The 23,291-nt window shown below is 38.8% G+C and overlaps 1 protein-coding gene across 1 annotated transcript; it reads left to right on the plus strand.

The window, feature by feature from the left end:
* Positions 1-135: 135 nt before the first annotated feature.
* Positions 136-15,042, plus strand: LOC134535691 (mitochondrial import inner membrane translocase subunit Tim29-like; the record flags this gene model as incomplete). Its single annotated transcript, XM_063374888.1, has 3 exons — positions 136-326; positions 7,409-7,515; positions 14,499-15,042. Coding segments are annotated over 3 exons (669 nt in total), but the record flags the coding sequence as incomplete, so codon positions are not given.
* Positions 15,043-23,291: the final 8,249 nt, after the last annotated feature.

Genomic DNA, 23,291 nt, shown 5'->3' on the forward strand with positions numbered 1-23,291 from the left:
TGCCGCTGAAGGCACTGCCACACCGCCGCGGCCCGCCACGCGCACCACCTGGGGCACGCCGCTGCCTGACGCAGAAGGCACCGTCACACCACCGCCACCTGCCACGCGCACCACCTGGGGCACGCCGCTGCCTGATGCAGAAGGTGCCGCCACACCGCCGCCGCCCGCCACGCGAGCCACCTGGGGCGCGCCGACACCTGCCGCGGAAGGCGCCGCCACACCGCCGCCGCCCGCCACGCGAGCCACCTGGGGCGCGCCGACACCTGCCGCGGAAGGTGCCGCCACACCGCCGCCGCCGCCCTCCTCGGCCGCCCCCATGGCAGCAGGTATGGTCAGCGCGGACACCACGACGACGCCGGACACACCAGGTCAGTGTTCCAGTACAACGACCCAATGCATCACGTCCATGCGGGTAAATGAGTGGCGCTGCCGGACATAACGGCCTCGTCGGAGGGGGGGCATTTGACTTCGACCCAAGTGTCTCCCCGGCTCCTTCAGCCCGTTATGCCTCGCCAGCGCCATCTCTTGCGTGTGTGGTGCGACGCAAGTGACGGTGACATGTGACCTTGTGTTTCTTTACAGGATATGACTTATTATTTTATTATAAATATATTTTTGCTTTACGTTTTTTGTATATTTTTATTATAATTAATTTTTTATTGAAGGGTTTTGTATTTTATAAGTTTTAATTGTACACCGGGCGCCAAAGCCGCGGCTTCCGCCTGTGACCAATCAGCGTGTTCCGCGGGCTCGCGGAGAAAGGGGGGGAGACGCGGGCGCTGAGGTGCGGCAGGGGAGTGGGAAGCAGTCGTCGCCAGGACTCGGCAGACAGCGGTTACGCGAGTGTCATCGCTCCGCCCTAGCGGGAGAGAGTCGTGGACAAGGCTCGAGAGGCGACGGACGTCTTGGTGACGCCTCTCCGGGACGGTGAGACAAGCGGGCGCGGTATTAGCACAGGTTCTAGACTTTTGCCGTGCGGAGACGTTTTCTCAACTTTGCAGTCGAGCTTGTTGATTTGCAGTTACGGTCGCGAGTTTTCCTTTTATTATTCGCACACGCGTGTTCTGCTTTCAATTTGAGCGAGTCGCGATTCATTTTTTCAAACTGGTCATTCGCAGTCATAGGTTCTGTGTTTTTTCATTTCTTTCTGGCCAGTGCGGAGTACAGTCAGACAGACATCCTATCACGCGCGGGTCATAAGAATTATATTCCTTACCGTGGGAGTGATAGTCATCATGGGCGGGATGTCCCGTAATTTTTTTAAACTAGAACAGTGCGCGGAACCGGGTTTCGACCCACCTAGAAATAGTCACAGGCGGAAATGTGGCAGCCCCATGTAAAGTGTTCGGAGTCTTGAGCATAAAGGACCATCAAACTTTATTAGAGTTGTTCTCATTTAATCTCTGGAGACTAAGTTCCTCGGCCACGCGGCCTGTACCCCCTCTCTACTGAACCCTGAGTAGCCGGCAGCACAGCAGCATTGTCAGGAACTGGTCGACCAGACCACGACATAATAAAAGTATTTTCAGATTTTAATAGATACTCCTAAACAAGCAACAATGTAGTCGTTCACCTACGTCGCGGGAAAAAAAAAATCATACTCGTCTCGTAAACAAGAAACAATGGTGGCCGCCTGAATTCACAGGTATTGTGATGAAAATTTAAAAATTTGAATACTCCTAAAGTATTTGGAATTTCTTATCTCCGCTGGTTTTAATGAAAAGAGGAAGTGAAAGAGCATATAATAAAAATAATTTCAGATTTTTAGAATTTTTTTTTCGCAAATACCGCTACTCTACATGTTCAAAATTAAAAAATTCCATATCTCCTAAAGTATTTGGAATTTCTTATCTCCGCCGGTTGATTTTCAAAGAGGAAGTGAAAGAGCATAGAATAAAAGTATTTTCGGATTTTTAGCATTTTTTTTCGCATATACCGTTACCCTACATATTTACCTTAAAAAAAATAATTGATCAAAAACACAATTTGAACAGATATAGTGTTATTGTTAACACGTCACGTGAACATGTCGATGACGACTTACATGAATTTACTCTCTATCCAAACCTTCATACAGAAGTTTTCACTTCAAAAAATTTTTTAATGTGCATGATACCTCTTCTTTACAAATCATTAAAATTGATACAACTAATAAATATACTGTGGGGAAATTAGGACAGAGACAGAGAGAGACAGAGACAGAGACAGAGACACAGAGAGAGACAGAGACAGAGACAGAGACAGAGAGACAGAGACAGAGAGAGAGACAGAGAGACAGAGACAGAGACAGAGAGAGAGTGAGAGATAGACAGAGAGAGAGAGACAGAGAGAGAGAGACAGAGAGATAGACAGAGAGAGAGAGACAGAGAGAGAGACAGAGAGAGACAGAGACAGAGACAGAGACAGAGAGAGACTGAGAGGCAGAGACAGAGAGAGACAGAGAGAGACAGAGAGAGACAGAGACAGAGACAGAGAGGTAGAGACAGAGACAGAGAGAGACTGAGAGGTAGAGACAGAGACAGAGAGAGACAGAGAGAGACAGAGAGAGAGACAGAGAGAGAAAGAGAGAGAGGGACAGAGAGAGAGAGAGACAGTGACAGAGAGAGAGAGAGAGAGGGACAGAGACAGAGAGAGAGAGAGAGAGGGACAGAGACAGAGAGAGAGAGGGACAGAGACAGATATATATATATATATATATATATATATATATATATATATATATATATATATATATATATAAAAAAAATTTTTTTTTTAAGTATTGAAATGGGCATAAGTAGGTACTGGTATTAAATTTTTTATTGAGATTGTGATGTTAAAATTTTTACGAGCTTTTAGGGGAACAAAATTATGGGTAATTCTGAAGGAGAGCCTCTTTTATGAACATTTTAATTAAAAATTACAAAATACGTTTTATTTCCTGACTAGTTTTACAATTATTCTCTTAGAGGGTGTTTACCTTTTTAATATATAGTAAGGTTAGCATTATGTATTAAAAATACTGTGATATTGTGAGAATTGTTTTTTTGGGTTAGGTTTGCTATATTAAAATACAATGAAATAGTCTAGGTATTGAACTGGTAGTAAATATGAAATCAGCAGGCAATGTTGACAACAGAATTCCAGTTTACTAGTAGTTTACAGTTTGAACATTTGCCTGTGCAGTAACGCAGGAAGCACCGTGCGCGAGTCCCTGCCGTCCGTGCAAACATCTTTTCTCAATAATGATTGGAATGTCTTCGTACTCGTTTTCAAGTATGTTAAAATTTATTTTAAACTTTATAAATATTATCTAGAACTTTTGTCTGAAACAATTTTTGTTTCAGACTGTGAGTTGTGACCGAAATGAGGTCTCAAAAGAAATAAACAAACATTAACTACCCCCAATCACCCCTGTAGTAGACACAACATCAAGCCTATTCTTAATTGTTGAAAATATTCTAAATATTACCAAAATGTTTTCTTAAATTATTTTTGATAACTGCAAGCCCATATCGCAAGGGGTGAATTAATTTGTTAAATGCTTACAATTTAATAACTCCTACATCATTAAGAATTATTTAAAACCATGGTTGCTCAGTCTAGTTTACAATCAGTTATTATTTTTGTTGGCATATTGCCACTAGATTCACACTTGGGCGAACCTGGGTGTCTCTGGGTATCGGTGCACCGTGGTGCCTTGATGCTCAGGCTGGGGTTGGTTCCTTCCCTGGTTGTGTTGTGTGTTCTGCCAGTGGCAACTCTTACACATATTTTTTTTTCCTGAAAATACAAATTTTAAAATGCATTTTAAGTAGGTATATGTACACTCTCATGTAAAAACACATAATTTACTGACCAACGCTGTGGCATCTAAAATTGTTATTAGCAAACTAAATTATTAAAAATAGCAAATGTTAGAACTGTTCTGTAATATACATAAAGGTTTGTTTTTAACTTAAAAACCATTTAAGATGAAATTATTCTTAGTTTTTGTTGCTAAACTATGGATTGTGTATTAAGATTTTAGCGAATTTTAAAAATGCCCAGTTGTTCATTCCAGTTAAAGCAATAACTGAAGCCATATAAAAATGTTAACTGGTACAGCATCTTACATTGTGGAGCGTGGAGTCCATGTGTGACAGAAGTGAAACTTCTTGCTTATTAGGTACGGACAGATATAAATTATTAGTACTTTTTATCGAACAAGATGTAATAATTGAGAATAGTATGGATGCAGGTATGATTCAAATGAAAAAAAAAAAAGCCTTTTTCCGTGCCCTGTACTCTCACATCCGTTCACAGGCACTTTTTGGCGGTTTATTCCCATGTTGCCTTTGATAATACCTCTTATCTGCTTCTGCCTATTTATTAGTTTTAGGCATGATGTTAAATAATGATCTTCAGCTGAATGAAATGAAAGAAGGAAAAAAAAACACTCTAATCGAACATAAATTACACTTATTAAGTCTATCTCACAATCTATAAGTCTTTTTGACATTTAAAATCACAGTGTTTACAAACCAAAATAAATTACACTTATAAAGCTAACCTCTTAAGTCTATACATATTTTTTACATTTTTAATCACACTATTCACATAAAAATGAATGATACTTTTAAAGTTAATTGCACAAATCAATAGGCCTAACTCTTTTTTACAAGAATAAATAAATTGTGGATATTTAAAAAAAAAAAAGTTAGCTTTAACTGTTAGCCGTTACGAAAACTGAGTAGTAGACAAAAACAAGCAGCGCTACTAGAATTCCGTAGTATCACTGCTGTGTCTTGACATGGTCGGGGGATTTGGTAGTATTTATAACGTACGTTTAGTGGGCGCCACCGTGTCTAGGGGGCATGGACCCGGCGAGAAGACTCTGTCTCAGGCGTGACGTAGCCCGTGTGGCGGCGTGACTCGTTTCCCCCTTCAGCAATTACCCTAACCACTGACCTGGCCCGCTCTCAGTGTCGAGCACGCTGTTTATAAAAACCACGCAGTGGGATCTCAGGGCGCCCCACACGCCGACAAACAACACTCGAAGCACGCAAACACAATCGCTCTATGAAAACGCCTCGCGGCACGACAGGCACATCTGTGGTCCAACCACCTCGATAGGCGCACAAAGGCGAAGTCCTCGGAGAGCCTGAACGGAGCGTCTTTCTTCAGGTAGCGACGGGAAGCGACTGCGCGAGCAATGGCCGCAGAGAGGTAGCAGGAAGGGGCGGGGGGGGGGGGGGTGTTTGGCGCTAAGCGCCCTGAACAGTTACCGTCTCCCGTCGTGCCGCGGACGTGGTTAGTGAACGAAATACATAAAAATTACAATAAATTTGAATATAAAAACATATGGCACTTGGGGAACAAAACAAAAGATTTGCACAGTATTATTATTTCTTGGGGAGCGAAGCACTGATTCTACAGCGCCCTCTTGCGGCGGCGCGCTATTTAAAAACACGTCAGCCGGGAGGATTAACAGGAGGGGAGGGAGGTGGTTGCACATCGGGCTCAGATGGGCGCAGCCCTGGACGACGTCAGTCGTTTCTATCTCTCCTTTTTCAGCCGTTACAACTAGCATCCAATTACCCCCTCACTTTCGGCTTGACATTTCCCATTCGACTGCTAGTGCGTTGGAGTGGTGTTGTTGCTTACACACACTCCTCTTCTGGTTCCCCCACCACGTACCTAACTATTCCCCTAGAGCGATTGTAATTTTCGTAGTGATCTTTGTGTGATAAGAAAACTGTAAAAATCTGAAAAATCATTTTTTTTAAAATTATTGAAAGGAGAAGTAACTCAAACATGCCACTACTGCAATTTGCAGCATAATTAAATAACTGTTTGTTTAAGCAAATTCAAATGCAAATTTTCAAACTGTCTGGCAGAATATTCAAATAGTTGAAAGATTTCTCAAAAGACAATGTTTGAGCCACAAAACAGATTCATTGATAATTTTGTGTAAAGTTTTGTGTGTTTCTCTCAATTTATGTTTATTTGGTGTGTTATTAAGGTGGGGTAGAACTTTAATTCCCATTTTTTTTTGACATATTCCACATTCTGTATTAAGAAATTTTGCATAGGGTTGGAAAGGTCAATTTATATTTTTTAGGATGAAATAAAAAGAATTAACTTAAGAAAAATATATTAATCTATTTCAGAACTTTTTCTTCATGCTCTTCAAAATGAAGAAAAATATATTTTACAAACAACCTGAAAATTAATGTAGCTGTGAACACTTAGATCTGGGAAAATGAAGGTTGGTCTATTTGTGAGGTCTTTTAAGGGCCCGTCTACCTGGGCATATATACGGCGTGCAGAGGAGAAGAAACCACGCAATTAGCAAATTACTCAAGATATCACTGTGTGGTATGTTTACGAAAAGCATATAAGATTGTGCTGAAGGCAGATTGGTAGTTCTGTTTCTGTATTTAGTTTTTCAACTGTATTTTTAGGAGAGTGAAAATAGGCTGAAATGTGTGTTTTCATAATTATTATTTGACATAAAAAGCCATTCTTGAAAGCACCTAAAAGCCTTGCATTACATCTTTATCTTCTTTTCTCTGCCATATAAGGTTATGGTTACTACTCAGATTTCACAGTTGTCCTATGCACAATGAGAAGACTGTGCGTCAGTTCAGAGCCTTGTGCTTAGAAGAGCTAGAAGCACCAGCGAGCATCGCACTTATCATCCCGCCTCACTAACACAGATACACCCCATGACTAGTGGGGGTCCCTTAATACAGAGTGTGCATAAAATAATGTCTCAGTTTCTATGGAAGTATATTATAAAAGTTTAATTTACACCATTTACAACAAAATCGTAAATCATAAGACTATTTACAACAAAATCCTACATCGAATTGAAGGCAAACAAACTAGTATTTCTTCCAAATTTTCAATATGTGCACCTTTAGTTATACGGCACACATCCAACCTAAAGTCCAATTCTTCCTACACTTTGGTTAACACGTCCGGAGTAATGGAAGCAATAGCTTCTTCATTAATGAGTGTCAACTCTGGCAAATAATTATGTAGTGGCGTAACATGGACACAATCTTTTATAAAGCCCCAAAGGAAAAAATTGCATGTCATATCAGGTGAACGTGGAGGCCAGCGAAAAAGAGCTCTGTATTCTCGAGCTTGCGATCAATACATACATTAAGGACTTTGACGTTTAATCACTCTCGTACAATGGGGAACGCATGTTGAACTTAAATTACAGATTCACTCTTAGTAAATTGCAGAACACAAAATGCTTTATGCTCAGGCAAGAAAAAAACAGTATCTGCACATGCGCTTGTCTAAAACTTTTTGAGTTACTCTTTAATTGTAACCTTGAACCAGCACTTTAAAACAGTTGTTACTATTCATTTATGGCATACTGTATTATTTATTGTTTATTGGGAAGCACTTGGGACGAGTGTTGTCTGTCTAGAGCAGCCTTGTTCTGGAGGAACCTCTACCTGGACTACAAGGAAGTCGCAGTGGAAACACTCACCAAGTCCAGGGAAAAGCCTAAGAATGCAGTCTTAACACTGGCAGGTAACTGTTTACTGCTTTAGACAGCCCATTTTTGTGTCAATTGTTTGGTTAAGTGATGTGCCAGCACTTGTACATCCAGTATCATAAAAACAAAGTACCTATTGTGTTTTGAGTACTTTACTTGTTATAAAACAAGGAAACATATAATTTATTGTTTAAAATTAATTTAGTATTATCAGGCATATACAGACTGTCTTCAGGATGTGATTGTGGGGTCTTTTGTTTAAGAAATTTACAGCTTCCCATAGCAAATACATGAACCTTTTTCTAAATTGTATGTTGTTTTTTTTTTTAATGTTTGAAACAAAGGTAAAAAAATTCCTGAATGTATGGTTTTACACAGCTGTTTTGTGGCTCGTAATTATATATATATAAAAAAAAAAAACTGACAGATTAAATGGTACTGGCAGAACTCGGCAGACGTCCTGCCATTGTGTATTTATTTACCTCGCTCTGTATTTCTAAAATGGTTGGTTTGTAAGTAATCTAGAATATATAAAGCATTTTAGAACAATTTGTAAAAATGAAAGGTTACTAATATTGATAATATTCTATTATGTATTATTGATATTGGTATAAATTGATGATAAATTACATAAATTTTAAAAATTAATAATTTAAGAAGAGGCTCTGATCCGGTTAGTTTTTCGGTGTGACTCTCGCACTTCATATTTTCCAGCATCTCTACTGGCTGACTGTTGCAGCACATTTCTGGATGATCTTCTAATGTTAGATTTTTTGAGTAGCATTTTAAACAATTTCCAATATTTAATGTTTATTGACAGATGAGAAGTCCAAAGATAGTTGACACAAATGTAGTTTGTAAACAAACAAAAGAATAGTGGTTATTGAAATCTATGTCCAGTATTTCAGACAGCAAATGATATTCCATTTTAAACTCGCTCACCAATTTCTAATCACAGTCACAATCACCTTGTTGTCACTGAGGATTAACAGCAGTAAACATCAAAATGTACCAACTGTTTTGGCAGTCGGTTGAATTGGTTATCCGCTGAAGCGAGTTATAGCAAAATGGATATAGCAAAAACAAACATTCCCTGTGTTCAAATATCTATGTATACCAATTTTCATGGCGATCGGTTGAACGGTTTAGAATTTGATGCGCTGCAGTGCCATCTAGAGGTGAGTTACAAAATAAATTGATAGCTAAAAACATATCCATGAAAAAACACTTTGATGTGCCAACTTTCATGACAATAAGTCAAATGGTATCAGAGTTGAGCATCATAATACATACCTACCAACATTCTATATATATATATATATATATATATATATATATATATATATATATATATATATATATATATATATATATATATATATATATATATATGTAGAGAAAGAGAGAGAAAGAGATAGAGATATAGAGAGATAGATATTGTTACGATTTACCGCGGGTTCGTAAAGGATAGCCCAATTGAAGATTTTTTATCACACACAGTTTTATTTATTGACACTACATATGTCACATACAAATAATCTTCTAAAATGGAAAATAATTAATTACACTTAAAGAAATGTCTATTCCCCAGTCACTCGTTCCACACACCTCGCTGAGCCGCACCTCTGGCGCAACTCTCGCCGCAGCACCCTTCGTGGGTCTCCGCCGCGGGACTCCGTCGCCACACTCCGCTGCCGCAGTCACACCCTTCGCCGAGATCCCACTCGACGCCTCGCTCGGAACTTCACTCGGGACTCCGCCGCGCCCGCGACTCTATCGCCCGGAAACTCCGCCGCGGGAAAACTCCTGACTCCACTGAACTCACTCACTTCCTGCCCTGGAACCTTCGTCCAAGGACTTCGCCACTCTGCCGCACCCGCGGCACTATCGCCCGGAAACTCCGCCGGGGGAAAACTCCCTCCCCACTCAGACTGACTCCGAACTGACTCTGACTCTCTCCTGGCGTCCTCGGACCTATATATTGGCCCCAGCGAAATTCCAGAACTCACGAGAGCGGCTGGGGCCTGTCGCGTCATCGCGAGCCGTCCTGTGGAGTCAGCTAGTGTAAATATTGAAATTATTTAATATATTTAATAATTTCGGTTTCTCTAACCTACCTCTCTCAGTTTTAAGAATTGTATCTAGAAGCTTGTGTCTGAAAGTCAAGGTAAAGTGTGTCAAAAGTATTTTAAATACTAATATCGTGACTAGACCTTGGAATGAAGTGTAAACAAATTCAAATGTACGGTTTATATTTGTGTGTAATGTTTGTGACGACGTGACAATACACTTTGACCTGCACAAAATCACAATTTATATAAATAATCTTAACTTAAAATAATTTATTTAAAACTACAGATGGAATTTGTTATTATTCTCCACTTCAAAGCATCTAACAATTCTTTCACTTGAGTGAATTATCTTTACAATGGATGTTATATATTTTAACTAACTTCAGTCCGGTAGAGCTTGGACTACTGGGTACGAAACTTGCAGTACCAGTCAACCAAAATAGCAATACGTAATTCCAATATCAAATTCCATCTATACTCGTTAATACTATCTAGATCGGGATCGCGATTCCGGAATTTGATTTGTAAATCTAAAGATGAACAAGTTAATCGGTTTTCTGTACAAAGAATATTCAATATAATATAACAGATTCTAGTTCTGTGAAAAATGTTCGTCTTGTTTAAATTGTAATTCGCTAGGGTACTTCTATATTCAGCGAGTCTTCGGGTGGTGGGGTAAGGGACCAAACCTTGCTGCAGGATACCCACGAGATGTGTAGGTTCTCGGAGACTCCTTGGTTCGACTCATTCAGGACTGCGATGTTGGTGTTGCTCCTCCGTCCTCTAGCGTGCGGCAGGAATAAGCGCTGTCACGACTCCATCCTTCAGACTATGGGCGGCGACTGGGCTGGACTGCATGACGTTCATCCTTCCCGGGCTCGAACTGCGACTTTTCAATCTTCAACAGGATTCTTCTTTCTTCGGAATTATAAACAGCATTTAATCTTCGTAGTTTCAAAGCAAATTAAAGTCATTTGGCGATTTCTTGAACGTGGATTTTTGTCGACTTCTCTTCTTAAGTAATTATTTAAAATCTTGATGTCTGAGTATTATCTTCATCTATTAAAATTATTATTTTCCTCAAAAACTCAGTTAATATTGGCATTAATAACCATTTTCAATCTTCCATAACTATTCAATCATAAAACAATGTCAAAATCGTTGCGTTCTAGCTGTGGTCTTAATCAAGTCTCAATTCGTTCTAAAAGAATATTTTCCCTGTCACTAGTAAACGATTTTCTTTAGTTTGTTGTTAAAACAAAAAATAGTAAAATTACTAACCATTAATGACGTGTTCATCTTTAAATTACTAGTTGTTTCAAAAAATACTGCTATGCTAGCCTTGACAATATTTAAAATAAAAAAATAACATAGAGTAATACATAGACAAAACGATAACCAAAGAAATTTACAATCTGAATTAATCATAGATTACAAATATAAACATACGGAATAAAATATAATTAAACAAAATAAATATTAAAGGAAATTAAATATTTACTTTCCATAAAGTGTAAATATTGCCTTTATAGACCAGACGGCAGAAATCTCTGGAAAACACGTGTCGGCGGCTGGCGCAACTCCCAGCTGTCCGGTGTCAGTTACGTGTCAAAGGCAGGGCGCCGCGCGGGGAGTGGGGAGGGCTGGAGGGAGATAAAGCGGCGACCCAGGTGCGCACGGTACATCTCATGTTACGGCGCGCACCCGCGTGCGACGCGGCCTTGCTAATGTTCGTAACTCTCTCTCTCTCTATAAATATATATATATACACACACACACACATATATATACACATATATATATACACATATACACACACACATACATATACATACACATAGGTCACTTCTAAAAAAAACTCTTAGAAATGTCTCGTGACAAAACCCATTACTGCACGTTTATTCTGCCGGGAGGTGTCAACCTCCTGGGCATGTCTTCAGCCGCCTCCTGAGGCCAGGAGTGGGGGGAGTTGGTCTGCCACCAGCTCGGTCTCAGGGCTCATGCGTTGGCTGAGAGTAGCTACAGCAGCGGCCGTCTGGTCTCCAAGTAATAACTGTTGGGATGCAGGCAAATAGATTCCCAGAGAGAAAACCTCTACCGTTGTACGCCCAGGCTTTGGGCCTGGTGCACTCTGAATCAAGTGGAGGTTGTCTGCAAGTGGGAATTACTTGAGGGACTGTAATTTTTACCGCCATAATGTTGAGTGAACTTAACTTTACACAGTTGAATATTGAAAAGTTTATTTAAATTCGGTTTGTTGGAAAGTAATTTTACATACAAACTGTACAGTTTTCGTTAGGTTGTCAGTTTCCGTAAGTCCAAACAGTTACAATTTATAATATTTAAAGCATAAATTACTTATTAGTTTAAATGGGTTGAACTCCCTCTTGACAGTTAATTTTTTTTTGGGGGGTGGGGCCCTTACAGTCGATGCATATAATATGTGTTAGTATTTGCTTTATAATTTTTGTGTGTGCTTCCCCCTGCTCTCTTGAAGGCTGTGCTCATGCAGCTGTCTTGGGAAATATGAGATTAACTATCTGTCAAAAGTATTTATGTTTAAAATTTTTATAGCATGGTTTTTATATATGCCACCTAATAATCAATGTATACGTAGGAAGAAAACTTCAAACGTTCAGAAGCGGTAAATCCAGCACTGCTACCCGAAGATGATCTTGAATGGTTGACTAAAAAATATTACCATTAGAAGAGCTGCAGTAAAGATCATAAAAGCCCTAAAAAAAAAAAAAAGCAAATTCGAGGTCGGAGACCTGGTGCTAAAAACAGTGTTTTAAGTAAATTTTCGGAAAAGCCACTAGGAAAATTTTTTTATTATACGCAGGTCCATTAAAGATTGGTAAGATCAAGAAAACTATTATTAGTTAATAGACGTAAATACTTTTGCAATCATGGGTAACTGCAATATTTTGCAGCTGAGGCAGTATAAAATGCAGACTGGGTGATGACATACGGTAATGTAAGCTTGTAAATCATTGTATTTGTTTTGATGTAGAGATAACGATTATGTAGGAAGAATTCATTTTCATTACTGCAGATAGAAAAATGTATTGTAATGGCATTACACATTTGTCTTCGAAATGAAGCAGTACCGACATAGCTTGAAAAGAGTGCTAAGAAGTTATTGTCTTCCTGCATAGAGAAACAGGAAATAATTTGAGGCTTGAGTGTTATGAATTGAATTTATCATGGTTGATTATTATTATTATTATACACTTAATCATAGAAGCTCTTAATGAGGTTTGGTATCTTATGTTGACTACATATTTATACTTCCAGAGAGAAGTGTCTAGCCTTGTTTTTACTCTGCCTGTAAATATTGAACCATAGCGTCTTAATTTGACACAGGCCATGGAAACTCTTATGAATATTTATTTTGATGAATATATTTGTTCAAGATTAGAGAACAAACTGCAGACATGATTAAAAATTGAGAAATTAAAATACGTATTACTCAGTTATCCAGTCAAATAAAACAGCACAACAAGCCAATATAAAGTAAACACACTACAGAATTTAATTGCTGCGATGACGAATTTTGAATGTATCCTCATCTGAACAGTATTTGAAATAGGAATACTCTGGTATATTTGTTACTTGGAATAGTATAGTGCATTCATCAAGATGCCTCCCACGGTTATTCGCATACCTAGAACGGGGGCATGTCCTCCTTGTGGAAGGAAATCTAAGGAAAAACAGGATGCGGTAATGAGGTTAAGGAGTAGGACAATTTGCAGGTTCAAGGAGCACGAGTCGCCTACGGTGCTTTGCCTGTGAGGGATTGGGGCATGTTCACTGGTAGTGCCCAGAACGGGAATGTGCTCACCGGGAGGAGATGTCACAGCAACAAATAGAGAAGAACGAGGTACAGACTAATCTCAAAGCAGACATTTGGCCCCAAATAGTTAAGAGGATGGCCACAATGTTACATCTGCCAAGAAGTGGGCCATATCCAGTACAATTGCCACTTGGCTTAGCAGCATGGACAACAGCAACACATTGTCACCTGTTGGAGGGGGCAGTTTTACGAATGTACTGGGAGCACGACTGTGAGGAGGGCCAGTAGACCTTCTAGCGGTCATCTGGCCGGCAGTTTCCCGGGTGATGCAGCGCACACCTTGGTGGATCAATGGCCTGGCCTCGCTACCCTCCTTCCGCAGTACTTGTCATCGACCCTGAGTCGTCCATCTGGAGGGTTCTGCGGGCTCCCGGGGGTCGCAGCGTGGAGTGGCGTTACTAGGATGCCTTTGTTCTGGGAGCTTCAGGCTTCAGGGTAACCCTGATGACGCGACATGTCGGAGACGTGCGAGACCATTCCAGAAGGGGGCTGAGGGGTGTAAATGCGGCGACTCCAGCCTCTGAGCCAGTGGAGTGAAGTGGAGAGTGAAGTGAAGAGGGCAAGTGAGACCCCTTTTGAACGATAATCGGATGACAAGCAACGGGATTTGTGCGTGGAGACTGGTGTTTTGGGGACTGTCATGGCACAGACGAGTCGGTAGTGTGGAACAGTGTGTTGGGGCAGAGGTGCAGAGGTGCGAGGTAAGATACAAGCGACAGGGAGAGCCAGTAGGGAGAGTGAAGTGTGAACTGGAGGATGGAGAGATTAATTTGTGGACAGACTTATTAAGTGTTTTAATTTATTATATAGTTTAAATATTAGTAATAAATAAAACTGTATTGAATTAATTAAGCTATTCTTTCTGAACATGTTCCCCCTACTCAACAGTATTACGAAGTGAATAAACATAGATTAATCTATCATAATTTACATTCTGCTAATATAGTTCCACTTATAAATTTTGTGCTCTTGTATGTGAGATTAAATGTAGCATTACATTAGTTAAAATTGGGTAATATTTTGTTAGAGGCACATTCTTTAACATAATTAGTGTAGCATACTGACTGTAAGCTGAACGTGCTTGTGGCAGGCGTGGCTGGTGCGCTGTACTGCTGCAGTGCGAACCCAGACGAGCGCAGCTACCGGGATGCTGTGCAGGCCAGCAGCCAGGAGCTGGCTCTGGTGGGAGCACCCATACGCAACCCCGCCACGTGCCGGCACCTGCACCGCGCCAACACGTGCTTGGACAAGGGCGAGGTGCGTCGCCTGGGGCTGGGCCTGCTGTGCCTGGTGTGGGCCGACACCCGCGACGCTGGCCTGGGGGTGTACGCGGCGCAGTGCCCCCACCTAAGGCCCCACCCCCGAGACTGGCCCCGTCTCCTGCTGGACGTGGGCTTCCTGGACCGCTGGTGGCTGCTGCGGCGGGCCATGCACGACTGCGACGTCAACCCGGCCGGCTAGAGACCTGCGAGCGGCCGTTCCTCCACTTTCCTCACTCAAACACATTTATTATTTTGGCTTTTTCGTGTGCAATGTTGTTTCAGATTTCTTTTTGTCTACTGAATATTCTTTTTGAAGGCAGCACCAATGCAATGTATTTTCATAAGTGGCTATTAAAATGTTTGTTGTGGAAATGTATGGGTGGATGATTATGCGAGAGGTTAAGTTAACAGAATGTTTCATTACAATAAACATGTGGTAGCAAAATGATACAAAATCAGACATAAGGTTCTATTACTAAACAGTAGTTCTTATTACTTCCAAGTAGCAATCATCAGATGGTGATTTCTGACTCGCTGCCTACACTCGTTACACTGCAAACACAAAACGTACCACGTTAATATACGAAGCTACATCTATGTCCCGTGGACAAAAGAAAATGAGGGTGAATATGGCTGCAAGCCTTAATACAATGTTTGTACCAAAATCTAAACATTCGGCTCTCAAAATGTTCATGAATATAAAAATAGTAATGGAGCAATGCCAAAATCAAAATATTAATACTGTACTCTAAAGGGATATTTCTGTGACCTCTTTACCAATATTTCTTCAAAGCAACCCTATCTTTAACCATTTGCAGGGCACACATTAAGAATCATGAGGGCATATTTAAGTATTATAGTTACAATACAACAAGTCTGAAACAAACCATTGAAAATAATGCTATGATTTAATGTATCACTATGGCTCAATTCAAAAGCCAGTACTAAGGATGCCACAAGTTGTATAATAATAATAATAATAATAATAATAATAATAATAATAATAATAATATATTATTATTATTATTATTATTATTATTATTATTATTATGCAAGGCATCTAAAATATTACTACAATTGAATGGCTGGATTCAACAGCCGCGCCTCAATAAATGCCAAGGTTCATTTAAATATTTACAAAATACTAGGCATGTGCGAAGGAAAGTCGAAGGATTTGAAATAACATAATTTTTAATATAAAAAAATTGTTACATATGTTTCATCATGATTATATAGACTAAAGAAAATTCCATTGTACCAAACATCTTCAAAAAATGTATGTATACTACATAAGTACTGTTAAATGTCTTAATCCACAGGAAAAATAAGTACTTTTCATTTATTTAAAATTTGTAAAATTCATTCATCTGGTTTTCATTAGTAAAGTTAAATTCCACCTGGCTTTGAAGCGTGCGAGCCAGCCATTTGAGGCTTGAAAATTGTCAATTCCAAGCCTTAGTGCCTCCATTCGTGCTTTTTCTTGCAGTGCTGTGCCCGAGATGGGTATGTTATTAGAGCGTGCTTGCACAACACAATCAAAAAGATTTTTGTCAAGGTCACTATCGATACATTTGCTATATCTTTTCCTCTTCTGGTGCAGTTTTGCAGCATTTTATTCAATTTGTGATCTGTCTTTTATTATTGTGGACAGAGTTGTAGGTGCAATATTAAAGTGTTTTGCAACATCACACTTTTTCTTGCAGTTGTCAACAGCTGTAAGAATCTCTAGTTTTTTGCAATGCTGATACCCACACGCTTTTGGGTACTCATAACTTCTACGGGTAGGCCTACCTACATATGCTGCCGTAATACACTAAATATAAAAATATACACAGGTTATCCACGTCGTCACATTGCCATTAAACAAGCTTCACGAAACGTCACAAAATGTTCACTAGCGTCGGAAACGTGCCACTAGATCTGTTAAATAAATGTTGTATACGTATTACATTTGTGTACGATTGCGAAAGATGTCAATCTGAAACAAGTCTGAAACAAACCATTGAAAATAATGCTATGATTTAATGTATCACTATGATGTTTACAAACAAATTATAGGTTAGGTCATCGTAACAGAAAACAAACGGTAACAAAAAACGCATTAGTAGTCGTTGGCCATCGTATAATCCACGTTTTATGTACCTAGCCAGATATGGCCGCCATCGGCCAATATCCATTGCTACAAATTCAAACGCGAAAATACACATTTTGTAGGATAAATATTATAATCGAATCATTTTTTTCTTAATTGAAAAAGTTAGGCGTTTTTATTTATAACTCTTGATTATTCCGCATAAATGTTATGTTGTTACACCAATCACACAAAAAATGGACTTTTTTTATACAAATGAAATTTCTACCCGCACGGTTACCAGCACTGCAACTCCCATTTTACCAACGAAGTAAAGAAAACATCTGTAAACAATTTCCACAAGACCTGTCGTTAAACAAAGCTATAGAATTGTGAATGAAATGAGAAAATGTTTAATATTTTGTGTATTAATATCGGCAAACAATACGTATTAACGAGAAATTACCATCCAGGGCTTTGAAAAACGTACGTTATATATTTATTATGCCTATTAATTTGCATGGCGTTTCAAGGTACCGGCGGCTTTATACTTTATACTGGATTGTACGCTAACAAGAGGGACGTACTAGAGAGAATTTGCTGTATACATAAACGGGAAATTATCCGCCGATATTTTGGCAGTGTATATATATATATATATATACACTGCATACATATATCATATATATATATATATGATCCAAATAGCGGGCCAAACGTTTCTGGCAAAAATCTACTTTTCCACTCGAAGTTAAATTTTGTCGAAGCCAAAGTGGAAGGAAAAAAATATCTTCGATTCGACTTTGAATACTCGAAGCTTCGCACACCTCTAAAAAATACACTAAAACCCTTATTTATGTATTCTTCTCACGATTACACTGATTGCATTCGTAAAAAATGGAGGGTGGCCTATTATGACATCCCCCTCCCCCCCTGAAGACTTTTTTTTAGTGGTTTTATTTGTGTGTATTTGGTATTATAAAATACCATAGAGCATAGACTATTAAAGACTATTAATGTGTAAACCCCACCCCCCTCCCTTTTTGATCACTGATGACAGGGTTTGCTACAAGGGTTGGAAAGACATAGAGGAAAGAGTGTGTGCTTACAATTTTTTTTTGGTTAAAACAGAAATGACATGTTGCATAACATGTGTAATCTCAGTTGATTGAGGTCTCTGCTGGATAGGTCTGAAACAATGACAATATTGTTTATAAACATGAGCCTTAATGTTGGTGTTTTAACCTTAATGGTGCAATAGCTACATACATAACATTTATGTGCCCTCTTAGCATGCAACTGTAGGAGGCTTGCCTTGTTACTTGCAACAACGGTGTCTAGGTACACTGTCAATATGAAGTTACATTAAAGGGGCAGAAAAATAATGTTATAAATGCAAAAATTTATGTATGTCCTTAATAATAAACATGCAAGATACCAATCTTTGAGGTTATTTCGGCCTTCCTACAATATTATAATTACCGGTGGAAACCGCTTTACAAAAATACGAGACTCGTAAAAATTTACCAGAAAACACAATAAAATATTCTGAAAGTGAGGTTAAAAAATGCCAGTGAGTAATATGTTCTGTTCATTCAAATTTATTTAACAAGAAAATATTTACAAGTTATCAGCAGACTGTAGAATCTGCTATAGTGATTTTCATAAAATTATTTGTACAAATACGGTGTGTGGATTCTAGTTGAGAAGCTACTCACATGTAATCACCGCCAAATGTTGCAGTCATTACCCAGCCCTTCGCTTGCTTGATGGTTTGATGTGACGACAGCTCTGTGAAGCCCGAAGTGCGTACTCTGGTCCCGCTGGTCTGCGCAGCCCTGGGCGTCAGCTGTCCACCCGCTCACTCGAGGTGGAGTTGTGCTTCCCAGTTCGTGCTCGTTGACCCCAACACTCGTCACACTCTTCTGCTGCAACTTCATGAACTATGCCTGGCAATGGTTTCAAATAAACCATTGTAAGGCGATGCTTCTCCGAGTTCGCTTAGTTTGCGATTTATTTACTCTTCTTGTGAACAGCTTGACTCACCTAGATGAGCCTCTAAAATTACTAAGTTCCCTTGGCAATCAAAAAAATTAAATATGTACTATAGAAAACACCCACAGGGACTAATACTTGCAAGACTGTGATGCTACTTATTTTAATTCGCAACCAAGTTGGCATACTTCAGCAAAATCAGTCTCGGTTATCCTTAATCTCTGACAAAAGGAAAATGGCTTTTAACAGCAAGTATGATTCTGGTAACACTGTTGCTATCGCTTGTGCCACACTGCCACCGCCTGCCAAACTCTTTTGGCCTCTGTCACAAACACCTTAAAAAACAAACTAACTTGCAGAACGTGTCTAAATTACCACACGTTCACACTCTATAATGTCATTGACTGCCAAAATTTTACAAATCGCCTAATTTCCTTTATGGCTTCAAGTCCAAACTACAGCTTAGGCGTTTATGCAAAGTTGAGGGGCTTACCACAAATTTCAGGCACAGTTCTGGATGGCTCGATCACAGAAGCGAAAAATCTTACATGAATAATTTATGCTTTACTGTTTTTTATACGCCTATCTGTTTAAGGGTAAAGATAATTTTGACAACTTATTAACTAAACTGGAATGTAAAAACAAACATTTCTTGCAAGTAATAATGTTTGTTTTAAAGACTTTATGCATTCATGTTCTCCTTAGAAGTATTTTGCCGGACACACCACCCACCCAAATGAATGAATAAACTTATCTCTCAACAAACTACAGCAGTTTACAGATATGCGACAATTCCAGACCTTTAGACCAAATTATTTAGCTTGAAGGGGGACAAGTAGAGCCTATAAAGCATGCAGCAGCATCCATACTTTATCAATAACCAATGTTTCATTATAGAAATTCTAATCAATGCTGCCTTCAGCACGTGTGGAAATTCTTGTTATATTTTTCCCCTCTATGGATACTGTAATTAATATACAGTGAAAAATTATCACAAATAATTCGGGACTGATTTGGATAACTAATTTTTTTTGGATAAAAGCTAATTTACCAGTGCCAGAGTAACAAAACATATGAAAAAAGAAACACTGATAAACACAACACATTATCTTGAATCACATGTGTTACAAATATATACCGTACATAAAAGAGCAATAGTACATCAAAGAAAGCCTACATTTTAAGAAAATAAATCAATAATTGTCTTTTGCTTGAGACTTAGTTTATCGCTGCTAAACTGTGTGGAATGAACATTTTAATTTGTCGACTGGAATGCTATCTGTAACCAATATTTTGGTTGATCAACATTCAGATAATTAATTGATGCAATATTGTAAAATTTAATGTAAAAAAAAATTCTGAATTTTTCTAACCTTATTTCCCAAAAAGATCTGGTTTGCGTTTGGTAAACCGTTATACATATGTACTGAGTATTTGTCTGTATCTTGGAAAAATTTTAATTATCACACATTTCTCAGACTGCCATTCCTTTTTCAAAACAAGTGAAAAAATTAGTTTATCAACCTTGAGTTTGAGGCCTGTCGCACATGAGCCGATTACAACGGATCCATATAGTTTACAGATAAAAGTTCCATCTGCAGTCCTACAATAGAATAGATATGGAGGCCCGATAGAAATATTTTGCATAGAAAAGTTGTCTCGGAGTTTCATGAATCGCCATTCGGTGATGCCAATCCATCTCATCTTTGCTGCTAATGAGGTCAAGTGGTCAGACCAGGTTTCCACCCCTCAAGGCTGGGCTCGTTGTAAATGTGGAAAATATTTTCATGTCGGAGGTTTTTCCCAGTGTACTCCCATTTTCCCTACGAATATGTTTAGTTAATGTACAGTGATGTTATCAGGCGTTAGAGGTGGGTCGAAAAGTATCAACCTGATACTTTGTCACTGATACGCACCTGTATCAGGAACGGCAAACGAGTACACTTGAAAAGTATCAGAGACTTTAGTATCAGTTCAGAATTCACCTGGAACAACACCACGGCCAATGAGCGCAGTACCCGATCGCAGATGACGGTCACTTGGGCGGAGCTTGTGAAAGGGGAGGGAGCAGGAACGACGAATAAGGGATAAAGAAGGGAAAGAATGTAGGGGAGGAAGCGCAGGGGAAGGCGTTGAAGCCTTGAAGGAGAGGCGCAAAGCGATATTGTTACAAGCAGGGCTGCCACTCATGGTTTTTCCACCCAGATCTGGGTTTTTCCAATGGTGTTTGGGTTTCTGGGTTTTTAAATAATGAATTCCAACAATTCTAGGTTTTTTATAATTTTAATTATTTTTATACCTAAAACAATAATAAAGGTAGTAGCTACTGTATCTGTTGCAATATCTGTTTGATAAATGCAAACAAGTCTATGTGTTTCACACACAAAAATACATATAAACACAAAACTAGTTTTCAAGAAGCTAAGTCGAATATTAAATTAGACACATTCTTCAAAGAGGCTTGCAGAACACAAAACCAATGCAACAATTAACCTTCAAACCAATCTTGTAGAATCAGACTCTGAATAAAGACTAACGTACATGATGCAGTTTTATAAAAACAATTACCGATTTAAAGAATGCAGTGATGGTGTTTGTTTTGTCATGTATATATTTGAAGGTTTTTTTATGATATGTGCTGGTCCAAGAATTACTTATACAGCCATTTTGCTGCAGTGTAATTTTCTTGTATTGGTTTTATTTAACCGTTTTCAGTCTTGTAAGGTAATTAATTGTTTTATATTAAAACCAGTTATGTTTATATTTTTGAATTAGTACGCAAACATTTTCAACAATAGCATTTTAGACGCATCTGGGTTTTTTTGTAGGTTATCTAGGTTTTTCATGAATATCAGAGTGGCAGCCCTGGTTACAAGTCATTTTGTTTATTGTCCTACTTCAAAGTACGCTCAGTGCGCAGTGCGTGCACCGTCTCGTTCAATAATAAAACTAATGAAAATTTAATATTAAAAAGTACATTAATACAAGATATAATATTTATATTTGTGCACCTAACAGCTATGAAAATGCAAATAAATTCTCAGTTGACACGGGTACACATCGTTTGCCCTACAGGCGTTTGCCCTAAACGTAGGGCAAATGCCTGTAGGGCAAACGACTTTAGGGCAAATGCTGTTTAGTGCAAACGACTGTAGGGCAAACGCCGGCAAGCACTTATGTTTTGGATTAACGAAACCACACCAACTTTTAGGGCAGACGCCTGTAGGGCAAATGCCTGTAGGGCAAACGACTATCGAAAAACTTATTTTAGGGCAAACACCTTTAGGGCAAATGCCGGAGCTTGGTCCGAATGGGATTATCAAACATTTTGTGCAAATGCCTTTAGGGCAAATGCCTGTAGGGCAAACGCCTGTAGGGCAAATGACTTTAGGGTAAACGAAGTTTAGGTTATTTTGGGTAATGTAGGTTTTTTCAATTATGTATCGATTCAAACAGTTTTCTTGTAGTTTATATTTCCTCCGCAGGTGGCAGTACCTAAATAAAAGTTTTCCCTCTAAATGCAAAGTTTACAAAACCGTCGCTAGATGGCACTTATGTAAGCCTATATCGAGGTTTGGTGGGAATTCATGTGGTTTGAACTTCCTAGATTCACCAGCAGATGGTTCCCTGCGCTAAGTTCAATGTTATCAAATATTTTTTTCTGTAAAATATTTCGGAACATTAGGTGATGTAAGGTCTTCGACCAAAAAAAAAATTGTATAATAAAAAAACAGTATTGGCGATTTAACAAAAATATCGCTGGAAAAAGGTTCAACTTTTTTTTTCCGGGGATTTGCTTATTTCAATTTCAGCTGTCAGACGCGCATTACGCTATGATTACTTAAAATATTACGAGCATATAGGTAAATAATGCGAATACTAGCCTTTAAACATTTTCTTAATTAGCATAATAGTACTAATGCGGTTAAAACTCCTACATATTGTTCATACTATTTTATTCTGGAATGTATAAACAACATACAGCTGAAGTACACAATGAAGAAGTATTCCATTTCGTTTTGTTCTGGGTTTTCCATAATTTGCATTTAGTTTGTAATGTTTGTGTTGGATCATTTTGACGTTCAGTTATAAGAGTTGGCCGATAATAGTCATTGGTTGGCATGATTCTTAAAATAGGCTATATCCGTAATATAATATATATTTAAATATATCCATAATATTTCCCATATTTCCATAGTGGATTCCACTTATATTCCCAAAATAAAATAATGAAGATACGTAATGGTATTTCTCAATAATAATAATAATAATGATGTGACTTTAGCCTACCGCACACAGAACGACTTTCCTTGAGGGATTGTATGCATATTTGTTTGTTCCACAATATTCCTTCCTTTTTCCAAAGTGACTTGTAGTGACGCGATGTAATGTTCACACTTACTTAATAGTTCATTTTCAGGAAGATCACACCCTTGTACATCAGTAACTTGCCCTGATGAGGATCCATAGTCAACATTTGGTTTAGTCGATTGGAGTTCACGCCGTTTTAGTTTCAACCGACTATCTTCATGGTAAGCCAGTTTACGCCGAGTTG

This window comes from Bacillus rossius, chromosome 10, assembly GCF_032445375.1.
Source record: "Bacillus rossius redtenbacheri isolate Brsri chromosome 10, Brsri_v3, whole genome shotgun sequence".
Taxonomy (NCBI): Eukaryota; Metazoa; Arthropoda; class Insecta; order Phasmatodea; family Bacillidae; genus Bacillus; species Bacillus rossius.